This window comes from Manis pentadactyla, chromosome 7 (assembly GCF_030020395.1).
Source record: "Manis pentadactyla isolate mManPen7 chromosome 7, mManPen7.hap1, whole genome shotgun sequence".
Taxonomy (NCBI): Eukaryota; Metazoa; Chordata; class Mammalia; order Pholidota; family Manidae; genus Manis; species Manis pentadactyla.
The window spans coordinates 30394020-30415196 of NC_080025.1; the positions used below are offsets into that span (position 1 = coordinate 30394020).

Sequence of the window (21177 nt, forward strand, 5' to 3'; positions counted from 1 at the left end):
GTGACTAAGTATAAAAAAAATAGTTGTAGAATTAGTTTGGAACTATTCCCTCCTTTTCCACTTTCTGGAATGCCTTAAGAAGGATGGGTTATTTAGCTCTTCTTTAAATGTTTGGTAGAATTCAGCTGTGAAGCCATCTGGGCCTGAACTTTTGTTTGTTGGAAGTTTTTTTTTATTACTAATTCAATTTTGTTACTGGTAATTAATTGGTCTGTTCAGATTTCCTGCTTCTTCCTATGTCAGTCTTAGAAGATTGTACTTTTCTAGGAATTTGTTCATTTCTTTTAGGTTGCCCTATTTATTGGCATACATTTTTTTCATAGAATTCTCTGATAATTCTTTGTATTTCTGTGGTGTCAGTTGTAACTATTCCTTCTTCATTTCTGATTTTGTTTATGTGTGTGCTCTTTTTTTCTTGGTAAGTCTGGTTAGGGGTTTATCTTCTCAAAGAACCAGCTCTTGGTTTCATTGATTTTATCTATTGTTTCATTCTTCTCTATTTTATTTATTTCTGCTCTGATCTTTATTACATTCTTTCTTGTACTAACTTTGGGTTTCCTTTGTTCTTCTTTTTCTAGTTTCTTTAGCTGTGAGTTTAGACTGTTGGTTTGAGATTTTTCTTGTTTCTTGAGGTGGGCCTGTATTGCTGTGTACTTCCATCTCAGACCCAGTTTTGTGGCATCCCACATATTTTGAACTGTTGTATTCTTTTTTTTTTTTTTTTTGAACTGTTGTATTCTTGTTTTCAGTTGTCTCCATGTATTGCTTGATTTCTTCTTTGATTTATTCTCTGATCTATTGATTATTTAGAAGCATGTTATTTAGCCTCCATGTGTTTGTGGGTTTTTTTTGTTTTCTTCATGTGATTTATTTCTAGTTTCATACCATTGTGATCTAACAAGATACATGATACAATTTCAATCTTTTTTAATTTATTGAGGTTCTTTTTCTGTCCTGATATGTGGTTTATTGTGGGGAATGTTTCCTGTACACTGGAGAAAAATGTGTATCCCTCTGCTTTTGGGTGGAATGTTCTGTAGATGTATGTTAAGTCCCTCTGATCTAATGTGTTGTTCAGTGCCTCTGTTTCCTCATCTATTTTGTATCTGGTTCCTCAATTAATGTGGTGTGTTAAAGTATCCTAATATGAATGAGATCCAGTCTACTTCCCCCTTTAATTCTCTTAGTTTTTGTTTTACATATCTAGGTGCTCCTATATTGGATGCATAGGTCTTTATAATTACTATATCCTCTTATTGGATTGATCCCTTATCATTATGCAATGTCCTTCATTGGGTCTTGTTACTTTTATTGTTTTGAAGTCTATTTTGTCTGATATAAGTACTGCTACTCCTGTCTTTTTCTTCCTTTTATTAGCATGAAATATCTTTTTCCATCTCTCCATTTTCAGTCTATGTGTGTCTTTAGGTCTGAAATGAGTTTCCTGTAGGCAGCATATAGATGGGTCTTGTTTCTTTATCCATTCTGCCACCCAATTTCTTTTGATTGATATATTTAGTCCATTTACATTTAAGGTAATTATTGATACATATGTGTTTATTTCTGTTTTGTTAATTGTTTTCTTGTTATTTTTGTAGTTCCTCTCTGTTCCTTTCTTCCTCTTAGACTATTCTCTTGTTATTTAACGGTTTTCTTTAGTGTTATCCTTGGATTCCTTAAAAAAAATTTTTTTGTGTATCTGTTATAGGCATTAGATTTGTGGTTACCATAAGGTTCATATGTAGTTTTCTAAGTATATAAAAGTCTATATTAAGTTGATGATTGCTGTGTTTCAAACATAATCTAAAAGTACTTCTGTTTTCTTCCTCCACACTGTTTTAGATGTCATAATCTGCATTTTTTGTGTCTCTTGACTGATTTTCTGTAGAGTTGTTTTGTTTTGTTTTAATTTCATGCTTGTTTGGTAAGTAATTGGTCTACTACCTTTACTGTGTGTTTTTCACTGATGAAAACTATTTAGCCTTAGGAACATTTCCATATACAGCAGTCCCTTCAACATATCCTATAATGCAAGTTTAGTGGTTATAAATTCCTTCAGCCTTTGTTTATCTGTGAAATGTTTAATCTCTCCTTCACATTTGAATGATAATCTTGCTGAGTAGAGGATTCTTAGTTGAAGGCTCTTCTGTTCCAATACATTAAATATTTCATACCACTCCCTTCTGGCCTGCAAATTTCTGCTGAGAACCTGATGGGATTTCCCTTAAAAGTAATCTTTTTTTTCCTCTCTGGCTGCTTTCAATACTCTTTCATTATCCTTAATTTTTGTCATTTAGTTATTACACGTTGTATTCCTGGGCATTGAATTCCAGGGGTTCTTTTTGTTAGGGGCTCTCTGTGATTCCATGACCTGAGTATCTATTTCCTTTGCCAGATTGGAGAAGTTTTCAACAAATTTATTTCCTCAAAGAGCCTTTCTAACTCTTTGTCTCGCTCTTCTTCTTCTAGCACCCCTATTATGCAAATATTGTTTCATTTCACTCAGCTCTCTTAGCATCCTATTGTTTCTAGAGATTCTCTTTTCTCTCTGGTCCTCACTTCATTGTTTTCCTATTCTCTAATTTCCATCTCATTGATTGCCTCCTCTACTTGCAGCAGTCTATTATTCATCTATGCCCACCATTGTATTTTTCATTTCAATTACTGTATTCTTCAGCTCTGAGTAGCTCTTTTTGAAATTTTCTATCTCTTTGTTGAAGTTCTCACTGAGATCACCAATTATTTTCTGCAGGTTAGTGAACATATTTATGACTGTTACTTTGAAATCTTTATCAAGAAGATTGGTGATCTTTGTTTCATCTAGCTGTCTCTGTGGTGTCTTATCCTGTTCTTTTGTTTGGAACATATTCCTCTGCCTCCTCATATTGTCTGGGTTTCTGGGTTTCTTCCTTTGTATTAGATAGATCAGCTGTGCTTCCTGGTCTGGAGAGTAATGGCTTTATGAAGGTGTCCTGTGGTGCCCAGATGATCCAAACCCTACTGGTAAATCTTTCAAACTGCCACCTCTGTGTTGGGTCCTGGCAGGACCAAGGGAGCATGCCTGTCGTCCAAAAGCAGCAGTGTCTCAGCCTCCCAGAGTGCTTCGACTCTCCTGGTGTCCTGCCCTGTTAATCACCAAAGCCCAATGTAGTGTGGACTTGTGTTCCCAGAGCAGATCTTCAGGGCCAGGTGCGCAGAGTTTGTGAGCACCGATTCCCTCCCATTCTTCTTCCTCCCACTTGTAGGCTGGTATGGGGGAAGGGCTTGGGTTCTGATCTATTGCAGCTCTGCAACTTTACCCCTCTCTGTGTGGTCTTCTCTTCTTCACCAGGTATAGATGGTCTGTTCTTCAGTCTTCAAGTCATTTTCAAGGTTAGTTGTATTTTCTTTAGTGTGTGTGTTCATACTTCTCCATTTGCCTTCACACTCCTCCATTTTTTCCCAATGTTTTTTCCATTTATTTGCAAAAGAAAAATTTTCTGGATATAGAATTCCTAGTAAGCAGGTTTTCATTTAGGGGATTTCTTTTTATTCTTTCAGTACTTCAAAGAGATAAACCAGTTGCTGTCTTCAACAATTTCTGCTGGGGAATCTACTGTAATCTTGTTGAGGATCTCTTATGCATGATCATTCATTTCTCACTTGCTGTTATCTAGATTCTTTTTTTCTTTGGCATTTGACAATTTGATTATGTCATGTCTTGGTGTGAGTCTTTTCATGTTTGTTCTACTTAGAATTCATTGTTTTTTAGGATTTGCAGATCCGTGTATTTCTTCAAATATGGGACATTTTCAGCCACCATTTCTTCAAATAATCTCCTTACCCTTTTCCATTCTTAGCTCATTCAGGGACTCCCAGACTGTGTATAGTGATCAGCCTGATGGTATCCTATACAATAAGTCATTGAGACTTGGTTCTTTTGCTTCATTCTCTTTTCTTTCTGCACTTCAGATTTGAAAATTTAAATGTCATCTCTTCAAGTTCAACGATTCTTTCTTCTGCCTGTGCAAATCTCGTGTTAAATCCACCTGGGTGAATTTTTCAACTCAGTTACTGCAATTTTTTCAGCACCATAATTTATTTTTGTTTCTATGTATACTTGCAACCTCTTTGTTAATATACTCATTTTGTTCATATATCATTTTCCTCATTTCCTTTCATTCTTTATCCATGTTTTCACTTAGCTTTTTTTTCAGCACATTTAGTATAGTTACTTGAAAAAGAACAGTTTGTCACTTTATTGTTTTCCTTTGAATGGATCGTGTTTTCCTGTCTACTTATACCTTGTGATTTTTTTGTTCAAAATTTGACATTTGAAGAAACAGCCACTTCTCCCAGTGTTTGCAGATTGTCTCTGTGATGGGAGAGCCCTTTACTAAATTTGTTGGATGAGCGTTGAACCTTGGCATCTCCCTGAGGAGAAGGCTTACTATCTTGTCAGGACTTTTGTGAGTATGTTTCTTTGCTGGAACTCTGTGTAGCATTTTTGATTTCCCACATACGTGGATGCTTTCAAATGTCTTATTTTTCCAAATAGTCTCATGTCAGCATCTCCTTGGAGCTTTAGATGGTTTATTGTATGTCTCTATGCATATTCTCTTGCTCAGTCTCCCTGTAGCTTTCCTGAGCAGTTCCCAATGTTTCTCTGCAACTGAGACCTGACTTAGGTGAAACTGAAATCAGTCCTTCAGGTTCTCCCAGATAGGTTCTAATGATGAAAATAAGGTCTTCTCTGCTCTCTTCAGTTTTCAGAGGAGGAAACTAGGAACTCAGCTGTTGCCTCTTCCAGACCAAGACTGTAATACAGCAGGGAAGGAGGGTGGCAAGGATGAGCAAAAATGTCACAAAATTTTCAAGTATTTTGAATGTGGCTTATTCTTGATTGGGCATCTGCTTAATTGCTATATACCTCTGACTGCTTCCAGAGCTCCTATAGGTTATTTTAGCCAGTATTTTTTCTTCTTCTTTTTAAATATCTCCAAGGAAGAACGAGGACTTGAGGATTGTTTCCTAGTATACTGTTTTGCTGATGTCACTCTCTAGATTATTTTTTCAGGATTTGGTAAACCTGCTTATAATTCTGTCAGTGATACAGGTTGCACATGATCATTTAAATCCTATGTGCTTGGTCACTGATGACCCCTGGAGGAATGCTGGCTTCATTTTTGGTTACTTTTGTGCAATAACACTGTCTCACATTTTCTGACCCCAAAAAATAATATTTATTTAATCTCCAGTATGACCATGTGTTTTTAAAATCAATATGTACACATCTTTTAGTTTATTCACTATTTTAGGTTCTCTATACAAGAAGGTTTTCCAGAATCCTATTCTGCCCTAGTGGCAGGAATAGGAAGCCTCATTATCTTTATTATCTCAAAACAGGAAACCTATTTCAGAGAGTTTGGTTGAAGAACCTTTATTTTCTGTATATTATATTAATTTTATATGGTGATAAATAACTTCTGTGGTTCTGTAGCTACATTTCTACTTTGGATGGTATTTCTCCTTGGCCATTCTGCATGGTGCAACTGAAGTAAGCATGTTAAAGCAGAAAAAATAATTTTGTTGCACAAAAAGAATACCAATAATACCATCAACCCCTTCTCAACTGTTTTCTAGTTCAAAGATTATTTAACATTTCTGAGAATTAGGTTTATATTTTAGACAATAGCTCTGAAAATTATATATCTCATTTCTCTGCCATTCTAGCTAGGTGTTAAGGCACCATTCTAACAGAACAGACATGTTTCTAACTATAGCATCACTAGATTGTGTCCAGAGCTACAACTATTACCATAACCACTCAAAATAACCTGACTGTCTGTTTATCATCAGCAGAATTCTCTTAAGTCTTAACTGGGCATGTGTTCCCAAATTATCAGACACCATTAATAATGTCTTTACATACTCAGTAATATTTAGCAAAACCTATGCAAGCAAATTCACTCTCTGACTTTAAAAATTAGTATATAAAGGTCATATTTTCAAAAGTACAGCATCTCTATGAAATTTTGAAAATATTGTTTAGAGAATTTTTTATAAAAATATTTCCAATTATGTGTCCTTTTGTTTACCATCAATCAATCTTGCTATGAATTCAGTGAACATTTTTTTTAAATTTGAGGCAGAATATTCCTTGACAATATACAGCTCAAAAAATAATACTGCTAAATTTTTTAGCTTTATGGTTAGCTTTCCCTAAGAGCTAGACAAATCAATAACATTGGTGCCATTGACCCATCTTTCTTTTCATCCTCCATATCAAGTCTGTCACTACACTGAGGCAGGGTAAACTTTTTAGCTATATCTAGAATACAACCACTGGTTTCCATCTGCACCTCTATCACCCCATTTCACACAATGGTCGTCATTTATTGGACATCTATTATAGCATTCTAGTCTGCCTCTCTGTATTTTCTCTTTCCATTTCCATTCGCTTTTCCAAAACCTACTTTTATTGGTTTTCCGTCTTCCAATTGAATGTCTAAATACAACCAATTTCTTTTTAAGTTGTAGCCAGCTTTGGCTAAGTCTGTAAGACCCTACACAATCCTGCCGTAACAACTTCAGCCACATCACATTTCGCTTTTGCTTTCTTTGAGTGTTTCTGTATCTTTTACTGCAAAATGAGCAATATGAGATTTTGTTTGTTTGCTGCACCATTCTCAGGGCCATGCACATTGTAGTTCTTAAATATTTAGTTAATGATTGAATGGCTGCTATCTAACAGCTATACTGCCCTTAATATTTCTAAAAGTTGCATACTACCTCATGATGTAATTTTGTTTTAAATATTCCTTTTCCTATAAGTACTTGTCTTTTATTTCTATGCTTAACTAAGTCCTGTTCAAAATAAAGACTCAATAAGAATTTTTTACTGTTCTCGTATGTTAGGTAAATTCCCTGTATTTTATCCTTTCATAAACTGTAGTATTTATCACATATTTATTTTTGCTTTTATTTATTTCATATATTTACCTTCTATCCCAGGATAAGCAAGGAATATACTTTTGTTGTTTTGTTTACTCTCAAGTAATCAGTCTCATCTAGTGCTGGAAGCAGTAGTGCTATGAATTAATCATTTATTGTTGGCGTATTAATATTATTGTTTAATGAGTACCTCTTATGTCAGTATAATGTGAAATTCCTTTAATTAACTGCCAAATACAGTCAGCTTACTTTGGCTATTCCCTTTTCAGGCTTGCAGGAATAAGGAATGTGTAGATGTTGGATTCCTGGGCTATGACTGTACTGCAGAAAAATGCAGTTCTCCTGGTGTAAGTACCAGTACATCAAGGCCAGGGTAGAAATCATTGAGAGTCATCCTAAGAAAGCAAACGCACATTAAACACACATATACACAACGACATTCACACACTCATAAACCACTTAAGAAAATCAACCTTATCTAAGTATTATTTTAGAATTCTACTTGAATGCAAAAAATTCTAGTGTCGGAGTCCCCGACCCCCAACCAGCGGAAGGGAGAGAGACGCGATGAGTTGTTGAAGACCTGAAAGGACCAGCCAGGGGACTCAAGGTGTAACAGCACAAGAGTGGTGCCAAAAAGGCACTTCTCATATTTATTGATCACAGAATTACACTTGAAAGCAGTCGGTATTATACATCATACAATTATTAACCTTTTCCCAAACTCAATTTTAACTGCCCCCAAATGGCTGGGGCACAGTGCTCCTGATCACAGAACAAATAAGGCGTACCTAAACTGTGGGAGTTGAGTAAGGTAGTGATGTATCGCTCTAATACATGCTTCACTAACAACAAGGAAAACAAATCAATTAACAGAAAAGGCCAGTTTGAACCCACATTTCCCCCTTATTTTTTAATTAAAGAGCCCTAGAATAATGATTGTTGTAACTCAAACGAAAGGTCCGCTTTTTATTTTTAGGTATTAACTTGACTGGAGAAAAGCAGTAAGGAATGCCTCATATAAATGGGGAGACGAGGTTCTAAGCCTTGCCTCAGCTGGCCCCCTCTTCCTCACCTGTTGGCCCCTTTCGACTGTGCCCGTCTTAGGTTGTTCCTCCCATTAGGAATCTTACCCGTCTCTGGCTAACCAGCCATCTCCTGGGGCCACACAGGGGGAGGACATGCGGAAAAAGAAGGCGCTTGGAGTTGGTTGATGTTTGTCTTCATACTCTTGCTCTTATGTCGAGCCTTAATCATGGAAATCACAAAATACAAAGATTTAGTGCACAGATTTTCATGAATAACAATGCAAACAAAGAGCAATCATTTCTTAGACATCACTTCTTGGAAAGTAGCATAAGCATGTATTGGTTTCAACAAACTGGCGACCATATGATGGACCCAGGCTATCAAGACAGGAAGGCAAATGCACAAAAGGAGCAGGGCCACCAATATAGGCCATACCCAATGAATCCAAGAGGACCGATTAGGCAGTCCAGGCATCTGAGAGGATTTATCAATGACATGGTGAATATCATCTAAGTGGTTTTGTATAGTTTGAGAAAAATCAGACAAATTAAAACAACACATTTCTGGGAATTGTTCAGATCCCATATGTTCTTTTAATAGCAAATAGTCTATGGTAGCATGATTCTGAAGCACTGCTACTCGAACTTCTCCCAGTTCTTGGTTGAGTTCCGATAAGATAGAAGCAGTTAAGTTAGTGGTCTTGCTATATGCACAGGCCAACTTTGAAATTTCATATTGCATTCCAGGCACAAGTCCAGGGACAGGAAGGAGAAGGGCAGCAGCAACAGCGACTGCAACGGGGTCTAAGAGCTTCAAGTTGTCGTCACAGGTAGAAGGCAAGGCTCGGGAGACCCGCCGATGACGATATCCAGGATGATCTATAAGAGCAGGGAGAATACTCCCTACACCACAACCACCTTGATACTGTGAAGAGAAGGCTTGATAAGTTTTGTGATCACACAAAAACACCCAACCATTTGGGAGTTTATAACCATATGGCCATTTTACACGAACGGTAGAGTTACAATAAGAAGGTATACGAGTACAGTTAATACATATACAATCACTAACTATAGTAGTACTAACAGGTAAATTTAATTGAACCTCTCGAGTAAGAATCCGAGGGGGTTGAGAAATAACTATTCCAGAAATATTAGTGAACACCGAAAATGGAAGCCCTATTCCTATCAAATTCCTTTTTAACAATCCACTAATTGAAGAATCTCCTGCAACACAAAAGGATGATTTATTTAATCCCTGATTAGCTAGTTGTAGCCACATGTTGGGTGAGGAAAACTTGTTTTCCGGAAAGAGAGATATGTTTAAATAAATATAATTACTTTTATACAATGTATCAGGGGTTCCTTTTTGAAATTTATCATAAGAATAGTTGCCAATATCGTTTTGGGTCAAAACTGTTTTATAACTATCATAACGAGTATTGTTTCTTTTAGACTGGTTGGTTGCATATACCATCCAAAATTTCCTCCATCCTTTTGCCTATAAATTTCTACACCATCTTTTCTCCATATTATGGGACCCGCAGGAGTGGAGCAAGTAGAAAATCAGTGTAGGACCACTCCTCGGCCAAAATATGAGGATGCACTCACCCTAGCAATGATAGTGCAAGATTGTACAGTATGTATTTGGAGAAACACAAAAAGTAAAAATTTCATTCTCATATTAGGATCTTCACTCCAGTGATGAAACTTGCTGGCTATAGTTTCTCGATGCTTCTGCCTCCTGGGCTGACATCGAGGGAAGTTCATCTTCATATCATATCTTAATCCTTCTACGAGGCAGCCAAATCAACCACTGATTTCTGTAATGACACAAACAAACCCTTTGCCCCACACCTTTATATGCCCATTAAGCCACTGCAAAGATCCAATCGGGGACCACCAAACAGGGACCGCGGACTGTGCAGAAAGAGAAACTTTTTCAGAGAAATGTATGTCCATGGCAGAACGTCTGTCATCTTTCAAAAGATCGAAATTGAGAACATGTAAAGCATGCATCAACAGTTGATTAGCTGTTAACCGGATCATGCTGGGTAGTACTCCCCCCTTTTTTTTTTCTTTTATTGAAGGGTAGTTGACACACAGAATTACATTACATTAGTTTCAGGTGTATAATACAGTGATTCAACATTTATATACATGATAATTCTAGGTACCAGCTATCACCATACCAAGTTGTTACAATATTTTGACTATATTCCTTATGCTATACATTACATCCCGGTTACTTATTTATTTTACAATTGGAAGTGTGTACTTCTTTTTTTGTGTGTGTGTGAGGGCATCTCTCATATTTATTGATCAAATGGTTGTTAACAACAATAAAATTCTGTATAGGGGACTCAATGCTCAATGCACAATCATTAATCCACCCTAAGCCTAATTTTTGTCAGTCTCCAATCTTCTGAAGCATAACGAACAAGTTCTTACATGGAGAACAAATTCTTACATAGTGAATAAGTTACATGGTAAACAGCACAAGGGCAGTCATCACAGAAACTTTTGGTTTGGCTCATGCATTATGAACTATAAACAGTCAGTTCAAATATGAATACTCATTTGATTTTTATACTTGATTTATAAGTGGATACCACATTTCTCTATTATTATTATTTTTAATAAAATGCTGAAGTGGTAGGTAGATGCAAGGTAAAGGTAGAAAACATAGTTTAGTGTTGTAAGAGAGCAAATGTAGATGATCAGGTGTGTGCCTGTAGACTATGGGTTAATCCAAGCTAGACAAGGGCAATAAAACATCCACGGATGCAAAAGATTTCTCTCAAAACGGGGGGAGAGGTTCTATACCTCACCTCTGTTGATCCCCAATTTCTCACCTGATGGCCCCCCTGCGACTGTGCCTGTCTTAGGTTGTTCCTCCCTTGAGGAATCTTACCCATCTCTGGCTAACCAGTCATCTTCCGGGGCCATACAGGGAGATGTAAAGTTGGTAAGTGAGAGAGAAGCCATATTGTTTGAAAAGGTTAGCTTTTTACTTCTTTGCAGATTTATGCCCTGTGGCTTCTATGCCCAGCATTTGTCTTGAGGTATCTTTAGCACTTAGAGGAATTATGATACTCGGTAAATTTGATATGAGGCACGAATTCTATTTAAGGGTTGTAATTAGGAAGAAAGAAGAAAAGCTATAGAAGTAGCAGGCGGAAGAAAACATGGGAAGATTGATTATTTCTTTGACATATCTTCTTGTAGAGTAACTTCAGCATGTATAGGTTTTAAACTACTAATTAAATTGTGCACACACATTAACATAATAGGAGTATAGTTACATAACCAAAGCATACCTGTAATTACCAGCCATCTCCAGTGAAATGAAGAAAACCAGTTAGGCACCTTAGGCATTTGTGAAAACTTATCTATGATATGGTGGATATTGTCCAACTGAACTTGAACAGTCTGAGAGAAATCAGACAAATTAAAACAACCCATTCCTGGGGACTGTTCACATCCCATATGTTCTTTTAACAGTAAATAGTCTGTAGTTGTAAGATTTTGGAGCGCTACAGTTTGCACTTCTCCTAATTCTTGGTTGAGTTCCAACAGTATAGATCCAGTCAAATTTGTTGTTTTACTGTATGCACAGGCCAGCTTAGATATCTCCTTCCTCATTCCCATGGCAAGTCCAGGAACTGGTGGGATTAGTGCATCTACAGCTGTAGCAGTGCGTGGATCTTTGTTGGGGTTTTTTGATGATCATCTTCTGGCATGAGTCTTCCCAAGAGTACTGATGTTGGAAGTTCTTTTCCACATTGTATCTTAGTTCATTTTCAGGGTAGCCCAATTAGGCTTTGATCCTCTGTATAAACACAAACAGACCCTTTGCCTACCCTTTTATATGCCCTTTATACCCTTGTGTAGAACTCACTGGAGGTCTCCACACGGGAACTGCCTTTTTTTTTCTTTGTTATCATTAATCTACACTTACATGACGAATATTATGTTTACTAGGCTCTCCCCTATACCAGGTCCCCCCTATAAACCCCTTTACAGTCACTGTCCATCAGCATAGCAAATGTTGTAGAATTACTACTTGCCTTCTCTGTGTTGTACAGCCCTCCCCTTTCTCCCACCACCCCCATGCATGCTAATCTTAATACCCCCCTTCTTTTCCCCCCCTTATCCCTCCCTACCCACCCATCCTCCTCAGTCCCTTTCCCTTTGGTACCTGTTAGTCCATTCTTGAGTTCTGTGATTCTGCTGCTGTTTTGTTCCTTCAGTTTTTCCTTTGTTCTTATATTCCACAGATAAGTGAAATCATTTGGTATTTCTCTTTCTCCACTTGGCTTGTTTCACTGAGCATAATACCCTCCAGCTCCATCCATGTTGCTGCAAATGGTTGGATTTGCCCTTTTCTTATGGCTGAGTAGTATTCCATTGTGTATATGTACCACATCTTCTTTATCCATTCATCTATTGATGGACATTTAGGTTGCTTCCAATTCTTGGCTATTGTAAATAGTGCTGCGATAAACATAGGGGTGCATTGGTCTTTCTCATACTTGATTGCTGCATTCTTAGGGTAAATTCCTAGGAGTGCAATTCCTGGGTCAAATGGTAAGTCTGTTTTGAGCATTTTGATGTACCTCCATACTGCTTTCCACAATGGTTGAACTAACTTACATTCCCACCAGCAGTGTAGGAGGGTTCCCCTTTCTCCACAGCCTCACCAACATTTGTTGTTCTCTGTCTTTTGGATGGCAGCCATCCTTACTGGTGTGAGGTGATACCTCATTGTAGTTTTAATTTGCATTTCTCTGATAATTAGCGATGTGGAGCATCTTTTCATGTGTCTGTTGGCCATCTGTATTTCTGTTTTGGAGAACTGTCCAGTTCCTCTGCCCGTTTTTTTAATTGGGTTATTTGTTTTTTGTTTGTTGAGGCATGTGAGCTCTTTATATATTCTGGACGTCAAGCCTTTATCGGATGTGTCATTTTCAAATATATTCTCCCATACTGTAGGGTTCCTTTTTGTTCTATTGATGGTGTCTTTTGCTGTACAGAAGCTTTTCAGCTTAATATAGTCCCACTTGTTCATTTTTGCTGTTGTTTTCCTTGCCCGGGGAGATATGTTCAAGAAGAGGTCACTCATGTTTATGTCTAAGAGGTTTTTGCCTATGTTTTCTTCCAAGAGTTTAATGGTTTCATGACTTACATTCAGGTCTTTGATCCATTTTGAGTTTACTTTTGTATATGGGGTTAGACAATGGTCCAGTTTCATTCTGCTCTGACTCCCCCTTGTGGGAAGTCAGGATCTTCATTAGGTCCAAAAGGAGCCAAGAGTAACAGGGGCCACTAGCGGCATCAGATAAGCATGGATGTCACCTTCCCTTTGAGCCTTTCTTATGCCTGCCGCAAAAGCGGAAGCAGTCTGGGCAGAATGTGAGGATTTTTTGCGATAAGACAAATGAGTCCGTCTCCAAAGAGGACGAAGAAGAAGAATGGGAGGAAGTAGAGGTATATGAAGACGGGGACCGTCTGCACGGTTCCGTCACACTAAGTCCTCATTGTCATGTTCTTGTGTGTCTGATTTTGTTTCTGACATTGGAGGTAATCAAATTCACAATGACCAAACAGGCACAGGGATGACTTCCCCTTGCCTGTGTGCCCTTTTAAAGTCTCTCAACACATTATCCCAGTCAGCCTGTTTAAGAGTCCCTTGCGGGGGAAGCCAATAGCAATGTTTTTTAATATATTTATGCAGTTGAGCAAATCTCTCTTAGAAGTTTTCACTCCTGATGTTTTTAGGAGGGCATGAAGCAATTTTAAATAATCTTTCGGCTTTTCAGACTTAGAGTGTGTTTGGCCCATTATAGTGTCCCTGACGTCTCGATCCCATCCTTACGATTTCCCGGGAGCCTTACTGGATTGACAATCTTCTCGTGCCCCACGTTGGGCGCCACTTGTCGGACTCCCCGACCCCCGACCAGCGGAAGGGAGAGAGACGCAATGAGTTGTTGAAGACCCGAAAGGACCAGCCAGGGGACTCAAGGCGTAACAGCGCAAGAGTAGTGCCAAAAGGCACTTCTCATATTTATTGATCACAAAGTTACACTTGAAAGCAGTCAGTATTATACATCATACAATTATTAACCTTTTCCCGAACTCAACGCTTAACCGCCCCCTAACGGCTGGGGCGCAACGCTCCTGATCACAGAACAAATAAGGCATACTTAAACTGTGGGAGTTGAGTAAGGTAGTGTATTGCTCTAATACATGCTTCACTAACAACGAGGAAAACAAATCAATTAACAGAAAAGGCCAGTTTGAACCCACATTCTAGCTACTTACCTTATGCGGTGATCTTTTTCCTGGCTTCAGGTATGCAATAAAAAACACTGTCACTGCAACCCCACATATTTACCTCCAAATTGCCAACTTGCTCAAGATGCATGGCCTGGTGGAAGTATTGACAGTGGCAATTTTCCGCGTCAAGACAGCTTACCTAGTAAGTCTTAATAACAAATTGAAAATATAATTAAAGCATTTCAATTTATCAACTTTTAAAAAATAAATCATACTTTGCCTACTAATTTATATTTAGATAATGTTTGGCCATTAAATAATAAAACATATATGGCTATTTAGTTTATGTTTTAATTCCAGAGAGTACTTTAACGTAGGTAACATATATTGTATAAGTAAGATATGTTGATAAGGGCCTAAAAATCAGGGAAATAAAAATCACTTTAGTCCTTCATACAGATGGAATTCAATCGCGGGCATCAGGTAACACATAATGACAGAGATGGGAGCCAATCACAGACTGGGGAAGCAACCCTGAGATTAGTGACAACAGGAATCCGCACCAACTGAGGCTGGAGGGATAGTAAAAAGGAGGTGGCATTTCTAGAACCAGAATCTGAGCCAGCTAGCTTGACGTGTAGCTGTGGTCAGGGCTACATACCGGTATCTAGCTCTCAGTGAGAAGTACTGTCTGGCATGAGTTGATGGTATGAAACATACAGACCGCTATGGGAGATGCTGGAGAGGAAGGTAAGTACACCATGTCTGCTTCCCTTCTGTGACCTTCCAAATGTGATCCAGTGGCTCCCACTGGCCAACTTTAACTAGAAGACAGAAGGTCAAGGAGCCTAAGGATGTAGTTTCTTACAATTTTTTTCAGAGCAGGGATGGATTTTAAAGTAAGCCAGCATATCCAATGGTGCTTAGGGCTAGACTTCTTTTATTTAAAAACCTAAACTTACAGATTAAAGCAGGTTTTCCAGGATTTTGAGCCAGATGTTGTTTTAACATTTCCACGTTCATTCCAGTGTTTGAAATATCATCTTTGAGGCCATATGGCAGTAGATGATTAAGTGAAAAATATTATAATATATTTAATGCTATTCCTCTCTTGTGGTAACAATTACCTGGCAATAACTTACTTTCAGATCGATAGCAATTAATTGCTTCTGTCCATGTACACACACACCACTTCCCCAAAGAGCAAAGGAGACTGCTGTTTTCCTAGAATTCAGGTTGCTGTTAGTAATATGACTGATCAAAAAATATTACTCAACCATAAAAAAGAATGAAATCTTGCCATTCATGAGAACATGGATGGACATAGAAAATTTTATGCTAAGTGAAGTAATACAAAGAAAGACAAATACCGTATGGTTGCACTTACATGTGTTATCTAAAAAAACCAAAAGAATAACAAACCATTTTTAAAAGCCTAGAAATGGACTCATAAATACAGAGAACAAACTGGTTTTTGCCAGAAGGGAGGGACATGGGGGGACAGGAAAAATAGATGAAGAAGATTGAGAGGTACAAACTTCAGGTTATAAAATAAGTAAGTCACAGGGATGAAATGTACAGCATGGGGAATATAGGCAATAATGTGTAATAGCTCAGTATGGTGATGGATGGTAACTGCATTTACCATGGTGAGCATTTCATAATGTGTACGATTGTCAAATTTATATGTTGTACACCTGAAAATAATATGTCACCTATATGTGGATTAACATTTTTTAAAAGTACAGAAGTGAGATTCCAGGACTTCTATGGCCTTCCTGCAGATTCTGACTGACTCTTAGCATTCCAGTTATTGGAACTCTCATTATTGGAACACTGTTGAAAATCATGTGCTCTGTATGAATTCTGAATATGAGACCAAAAAATACAACTATGAAACCAACCTCCCCCCAATTCATTATGACAAAATGAACAAAATTAAATGACTTGGGGGGTAATTTCTTGCACCTTTCTCTCTCTCTCTCTGTACATATATAGTAGAAAACAATTTGTTAACTAGATGGTGTATTTACATAAAAAGAATCTAAAACATATATTCTTAGCTTTGGAGTTAGATAGTGCACATAAGGTAGAAAGACCTCTAGGAAACAGTTGAAGACTATTAGCATATATTGAAATTGTCTTTAGAAGACTGTTGGTGAGCAATTCAAATACAGCTTTAAAAGATGTTATTAGAAACTAGAGAAAAAAGAACATTCATTATGAAGTTGTGATCTTTTTGGCATCACTGCTGCCTATGCTAATGTGGAAAATAGAATTCATGGTTCTAGTCATCAAGATCTCCAGGTAAATTGTAAAGATTTCCAGGTAGGTGACTGAAGTTACCTATGTAAAATACAAGACAGTAATAATGAAGGAAGAGTTTAATTTTTAAGTAAAAGGTAGATCAAATATAAAAGAGCTAGGATTTTATTTCTGGTTTGAAAATAAAACTAATTCTTGTTCCTGGACTCTTTTAGCAAAGTGTTCTTAAAGTAAGAAATGACTAAAAGATATATTAGAGATACTGATCAATTAAAGTTGACCTCAGATAAAAGTTAAGTCAAACATATGACTATAAACCCTTCTATTAAAACCTCAGTAAAACGTAAAAGTGATGCCTCTTAGACACTTTTGTGTATACAAAACATCTTCTAAGTTTCCCTTCTAATATTGGAAGACATCATAGAAACTCTCAAACAATAAGGATGCTAAGAATCTTAAAAAGTAATTTCATAGCAGCTTTACCTATGTAGGAAAAGACTTTAACTCAGACATTTGTGGGTGTGCCCTTTGTTTAATGGGGTGTATTTTTTTGTTTGATATGCAAGAAATGCATACATTTCTAAAGGAATTAGATCAGATGATAGTGATCAAGATAGTATCTATGAGTCCCAATCAATCATGGGCAAGAAGCATGCTGATAAAGCTATTCAGATGCAAAAAAAATAGCTGTTCCTTATAGAAAAGGATAATAAATCCAAGGGTGTAACCAAGTAGCCAGAAGACAAAATATGAATCTGATTTGTTTTTTTCAAATTAGAAAAATAAAAAGAAATACACATGTAGATGGTTTCATATTCCACCAAACTTTTTCAAGGAAGAAATACCATTTTAAAAAACAGTGGTGGAAGGGACTTGTATTGCCTTATTGTATGAGGAAAGCATAGCTCTGACGCCAACTCCACACGAGGAGGTTAACAAAGAAAATAATTGCAGAGCAGTGTCTTTCATGAACATAGATGTAAACATGCTCAACAAAATATTAGCTCATGTAACAACGCTACCTATATTTAAAGGATAATAAACCAGACGAACTGGGGTTTCTTAGGCATGTGAGGCTCTTTCATCATTTGAAAGTCAGTCAATACAATTTACCAAATCAACAAAAGATTTTTAAAGTATATTGTTTTTCTCATTTGATGCAGAAAAATCATCTGACAAAATTCAACACCTATTATGAATTTTTTTTAAAGCCGAAATAGATTGAAGTAAATCTCATCAGACTGATAGGAAAGCACCAACCAAACACGTAGCTAATATATCTTAAGATGAAACATTTCTTTAAAAAAAAATGGGAGCAAGGCAATAAACTCTGCTCTCACCGTATCTGTTCAACATTTTACCGTAAATCCTCGCCAGTGCAATAGCGAAAGGACAAGAAATCAAGAGGGTACAGATTGGAAAGGGTGACATCAGACTGCAGATGATGTGATTAAGTACATAGAAATCCTAACAAGTCTACCAAAATACTCCTAGAAGTAATAAATATCTTTTGAAAGGTCAAAAGAAACAGTGTTCAAATGTCAGGAGTATTGCTATCTAACAGCAGCAGTAAATAGAATTCAACCTGAAGTCAGTTCTATTTACAATACTATCAAAATATAAAATATTAGGAATAAGTTTAACAAAACAGGTGCAAGTCCTTTACACTTAACCAAAAACAAAAATGCAGATCGGTGTTACACAAACGGATAAATGGAGAAATATGCCTTGTTCACTTATTGGAAGATCTGTTATTGCTAAGATGTCAATTCTCACCAAATTTAGGCTACAGATTACAGAAACCCAATCATAAAACCCTTTATTAGATATTAAAAATTTAATATTCGATATTAACAATTTGAATATAAACCATACATGAAACTGCTTAGGATCGCTAAACAACCCCCCAAAAGAACAACAAAGAACAATTTAGTCTATTTGCCCTACATTGAATGTAGTACAGTATAGGCTTAGTACACAGCGTCAAGAATGAAGACAGGGTGGCACTGGTAGAGGATAGACACACAGACCTATGTAATGGTATAGGGAGTCTAAAAATATGCCCATTAATGTGTGGTTAATCAATTTTTTCAAGAAAAATAAAAAGTTCAGTGGGGAAGGAAAGTCTGTTCCAAACTTTGTACTGTAACAACTGGGTATAAACCAAATGCACATCAAAATTTCAACAATTCATATGGGATAGATCACAAATCTAAATGCAGAAGCTGAAACTATGTTATCTTCCTGAAGGAACACAGGGAAACTTCTACATGACCTTGGGGCAAGCAGTATCTTTTTAGGTAAGACATGAAATACATATCAATGCAATAAAGGACAAGATCGTTTGGACTTGATGAAAATCTTATTTTATGCACAGTATTTCTTACTAAAAACAGAGTATTGAGGAAAAACTCAGTTCTTATTGGGATCTCACTTAAATTCTTTCCATCTACCTTATCAGGCAATTCTGAACAGAAGGTTCTCCACAAAAAAGCAAGGGATGGAACTTTTATGTGAGAGAAGAGTCTGGGCACTTATGTTGTCAACGTATCTACTGCACGTTAAAAACATGTTAACGATAAAATTATAAAGTAGTTTAAAATTGTTATGCTAACAGTCCATATTAAAATATACAGAAATGACTTTACCTTGTTCGTGGCTATTGCTTTCAAATCACTTGTGTTTTCTTTCCTATAAAAGATCTGTCTTTCTTACTCATTCCGTTTCTCTGTGTATTGATTGTTATCCTGCTCAAAGTTTATTGCGAATGGAAAAATCGGAGAACTGAGGAGGATACAAGCGATGAGTATATTGATTTCATATTTCAGATTTGTTTCTTTTATAATTTTTCAGCATATGTATGACTTACGAATAAATAACGTCATGATGATGTAACTAGCAATAATTTGGATTTAATTTTTACCTTCATATAATCATGCAATGTTTAATATATGAATGATATAATGCATAATGAGAACAATTTTTTGGAAGGTCAGCAATTTTAATCTTGTAACAACGTGGAATCTGTTAAGAGTAAAATTAAATGGAAATTACTTCTAGTTAATGTTTATTTACTTATTATTTGTTCTTTATTAAATATGTATTAAACATTGTTATTTTAATATTTCATTTTTATATGCTTCAAAGAATTTTGCATGCACTATTTTATTAAAAGATAGCAGGAAAATTCAGGAGTTAGCCTTTTACGCAGTTAAACTGACAGGCATCCAGAAGTGAAAAAGATTAAAAATCAACATATAACTAAGACTAAAAATCTAGATTATACCTAAGACTCATCTTTGGAAAAAAATTAAAGTTTTTCATTCAACAACCTTAGAAATGTCTAAAAATATGTTTCAAAGATAAAAAAACATTAAAATTGCTTACATTTCATAGAAATATGTTGAAAGTTTAGGTAAATTGCTAAAATAATATGCAGCACATACAATAGCTAACAATTCAATGTTAAAAAGCAATTTCCTTCTATTGGATAACTTTATTGTGGGAAAAACTGGTATCAAATATCTTTAGGGGGAAAATGTAGCTAGCAATGTTAGTAGAAGTAACTCCGGCAGCAAACTAATTGTAAAAATAGTTTAAAGTTATTTAGCTAACAATATTATGAGTATGAAAATGAAAGAAGTTTATTTTCTGGTAAACTGTGTTACTGAATTTTTTCTCATGTTAGTCTTGCTTATCAGTTGAAAGATGTTCTAGGTGGTAAAATATTCTGTAGTTGTAGTTGCTCCCAGATCCCAGACAGGAATTTAAAACTGTTTCAATACTGATAGGTAGCATATACAATTTTGCAGAAAAATCTTGAGGAAAATAACATTTTAAGTGATTATATTTATTTTAAACATTTAGGCAACCTGAAAGTGAGAGTGAATCCAAAGCATAGCCTGGAAAACAGTGAATCCACATTATCACAGTGAGTGTCAAATTTCTAAGGAGGAGAGGGACAGACAGAGGAACAGAGCGATTTTAATGTCTTAGATAAATATACATAACGTAAATACATATTTAAGGCAATGATCATATAGCTGTATATACATTAAACTGGAGAACATTTCTCAATATTGTAAGCTATAATATAGACATGGGAACTATACATGACTTTTCAATTTGTAATTTAAGAATTTTCTTACAGTGTTATTGTTTAAAGTTTTCTAATGTTTAATCCTTTAGCATTTGTGTATTCAAAATGTTAGTTAGAAATAAATTACATGATAGAACTCTATTTCCTAATAATACCTCATGCCATTTGTTTCACACAGACTTTTTTTCCTCATTTATTCTTTCAGAGTAATTATCTTCAATGGACAGGAAAATGGAAAAGAAAATTTACATGCATTGCTGATTGCCTGAGAATCAAAACCTGTATATTATCATTTTGATCTGATAAAAAGTAGACATTTTATATATAACTTTTACATATGTAATTCCATAGAATAACTTATTTGTAAGAAATGCATGTTTATGAGTTTTTCTATTTTACATTTCTTATTTTTAAAGTTATCTCATACTAATTCTGCTAGTAGGCACTGTCTTTTAATCAGTAAGCATGAGACAAGGAAAGGCTGTAATATAATAAATGCAATGCCATGATTAAAGGCCACTGTTACATTTTAAATTGCAATGCTATGTAATTATATTACAGTCAGATGGTTCA

At 36.1% G+C, this 21177-nt stretch overlaps 1 protein-coding gene across 1 annotated transcript in view; it reads left to right on the forward strand.

Annotated features, from left to right (window-relative positions):
• LOC118908281 (disintegrin and metalloproteinase domain-containing protein 2) overlaps positions 1-20406 on the forward strand; it is a 72819-nt gene extending 52413 nt beyond the window's left edge. Inside the window, 4 exon segments of the mRNA XM_057504956.1 lie at positions 7203-7280; positions 14316-14442; positions 19206-19311; positions 20373-20406. Of these exon segments, the coding sequence (XP_057360939.1) occupies positions 7203-7280; positions 14316-14442; positions 19206-19311; positions 20373-20406 (345 nt within the window).
• Positions 20407-21177: the final 771 nt, after the last annotated feature.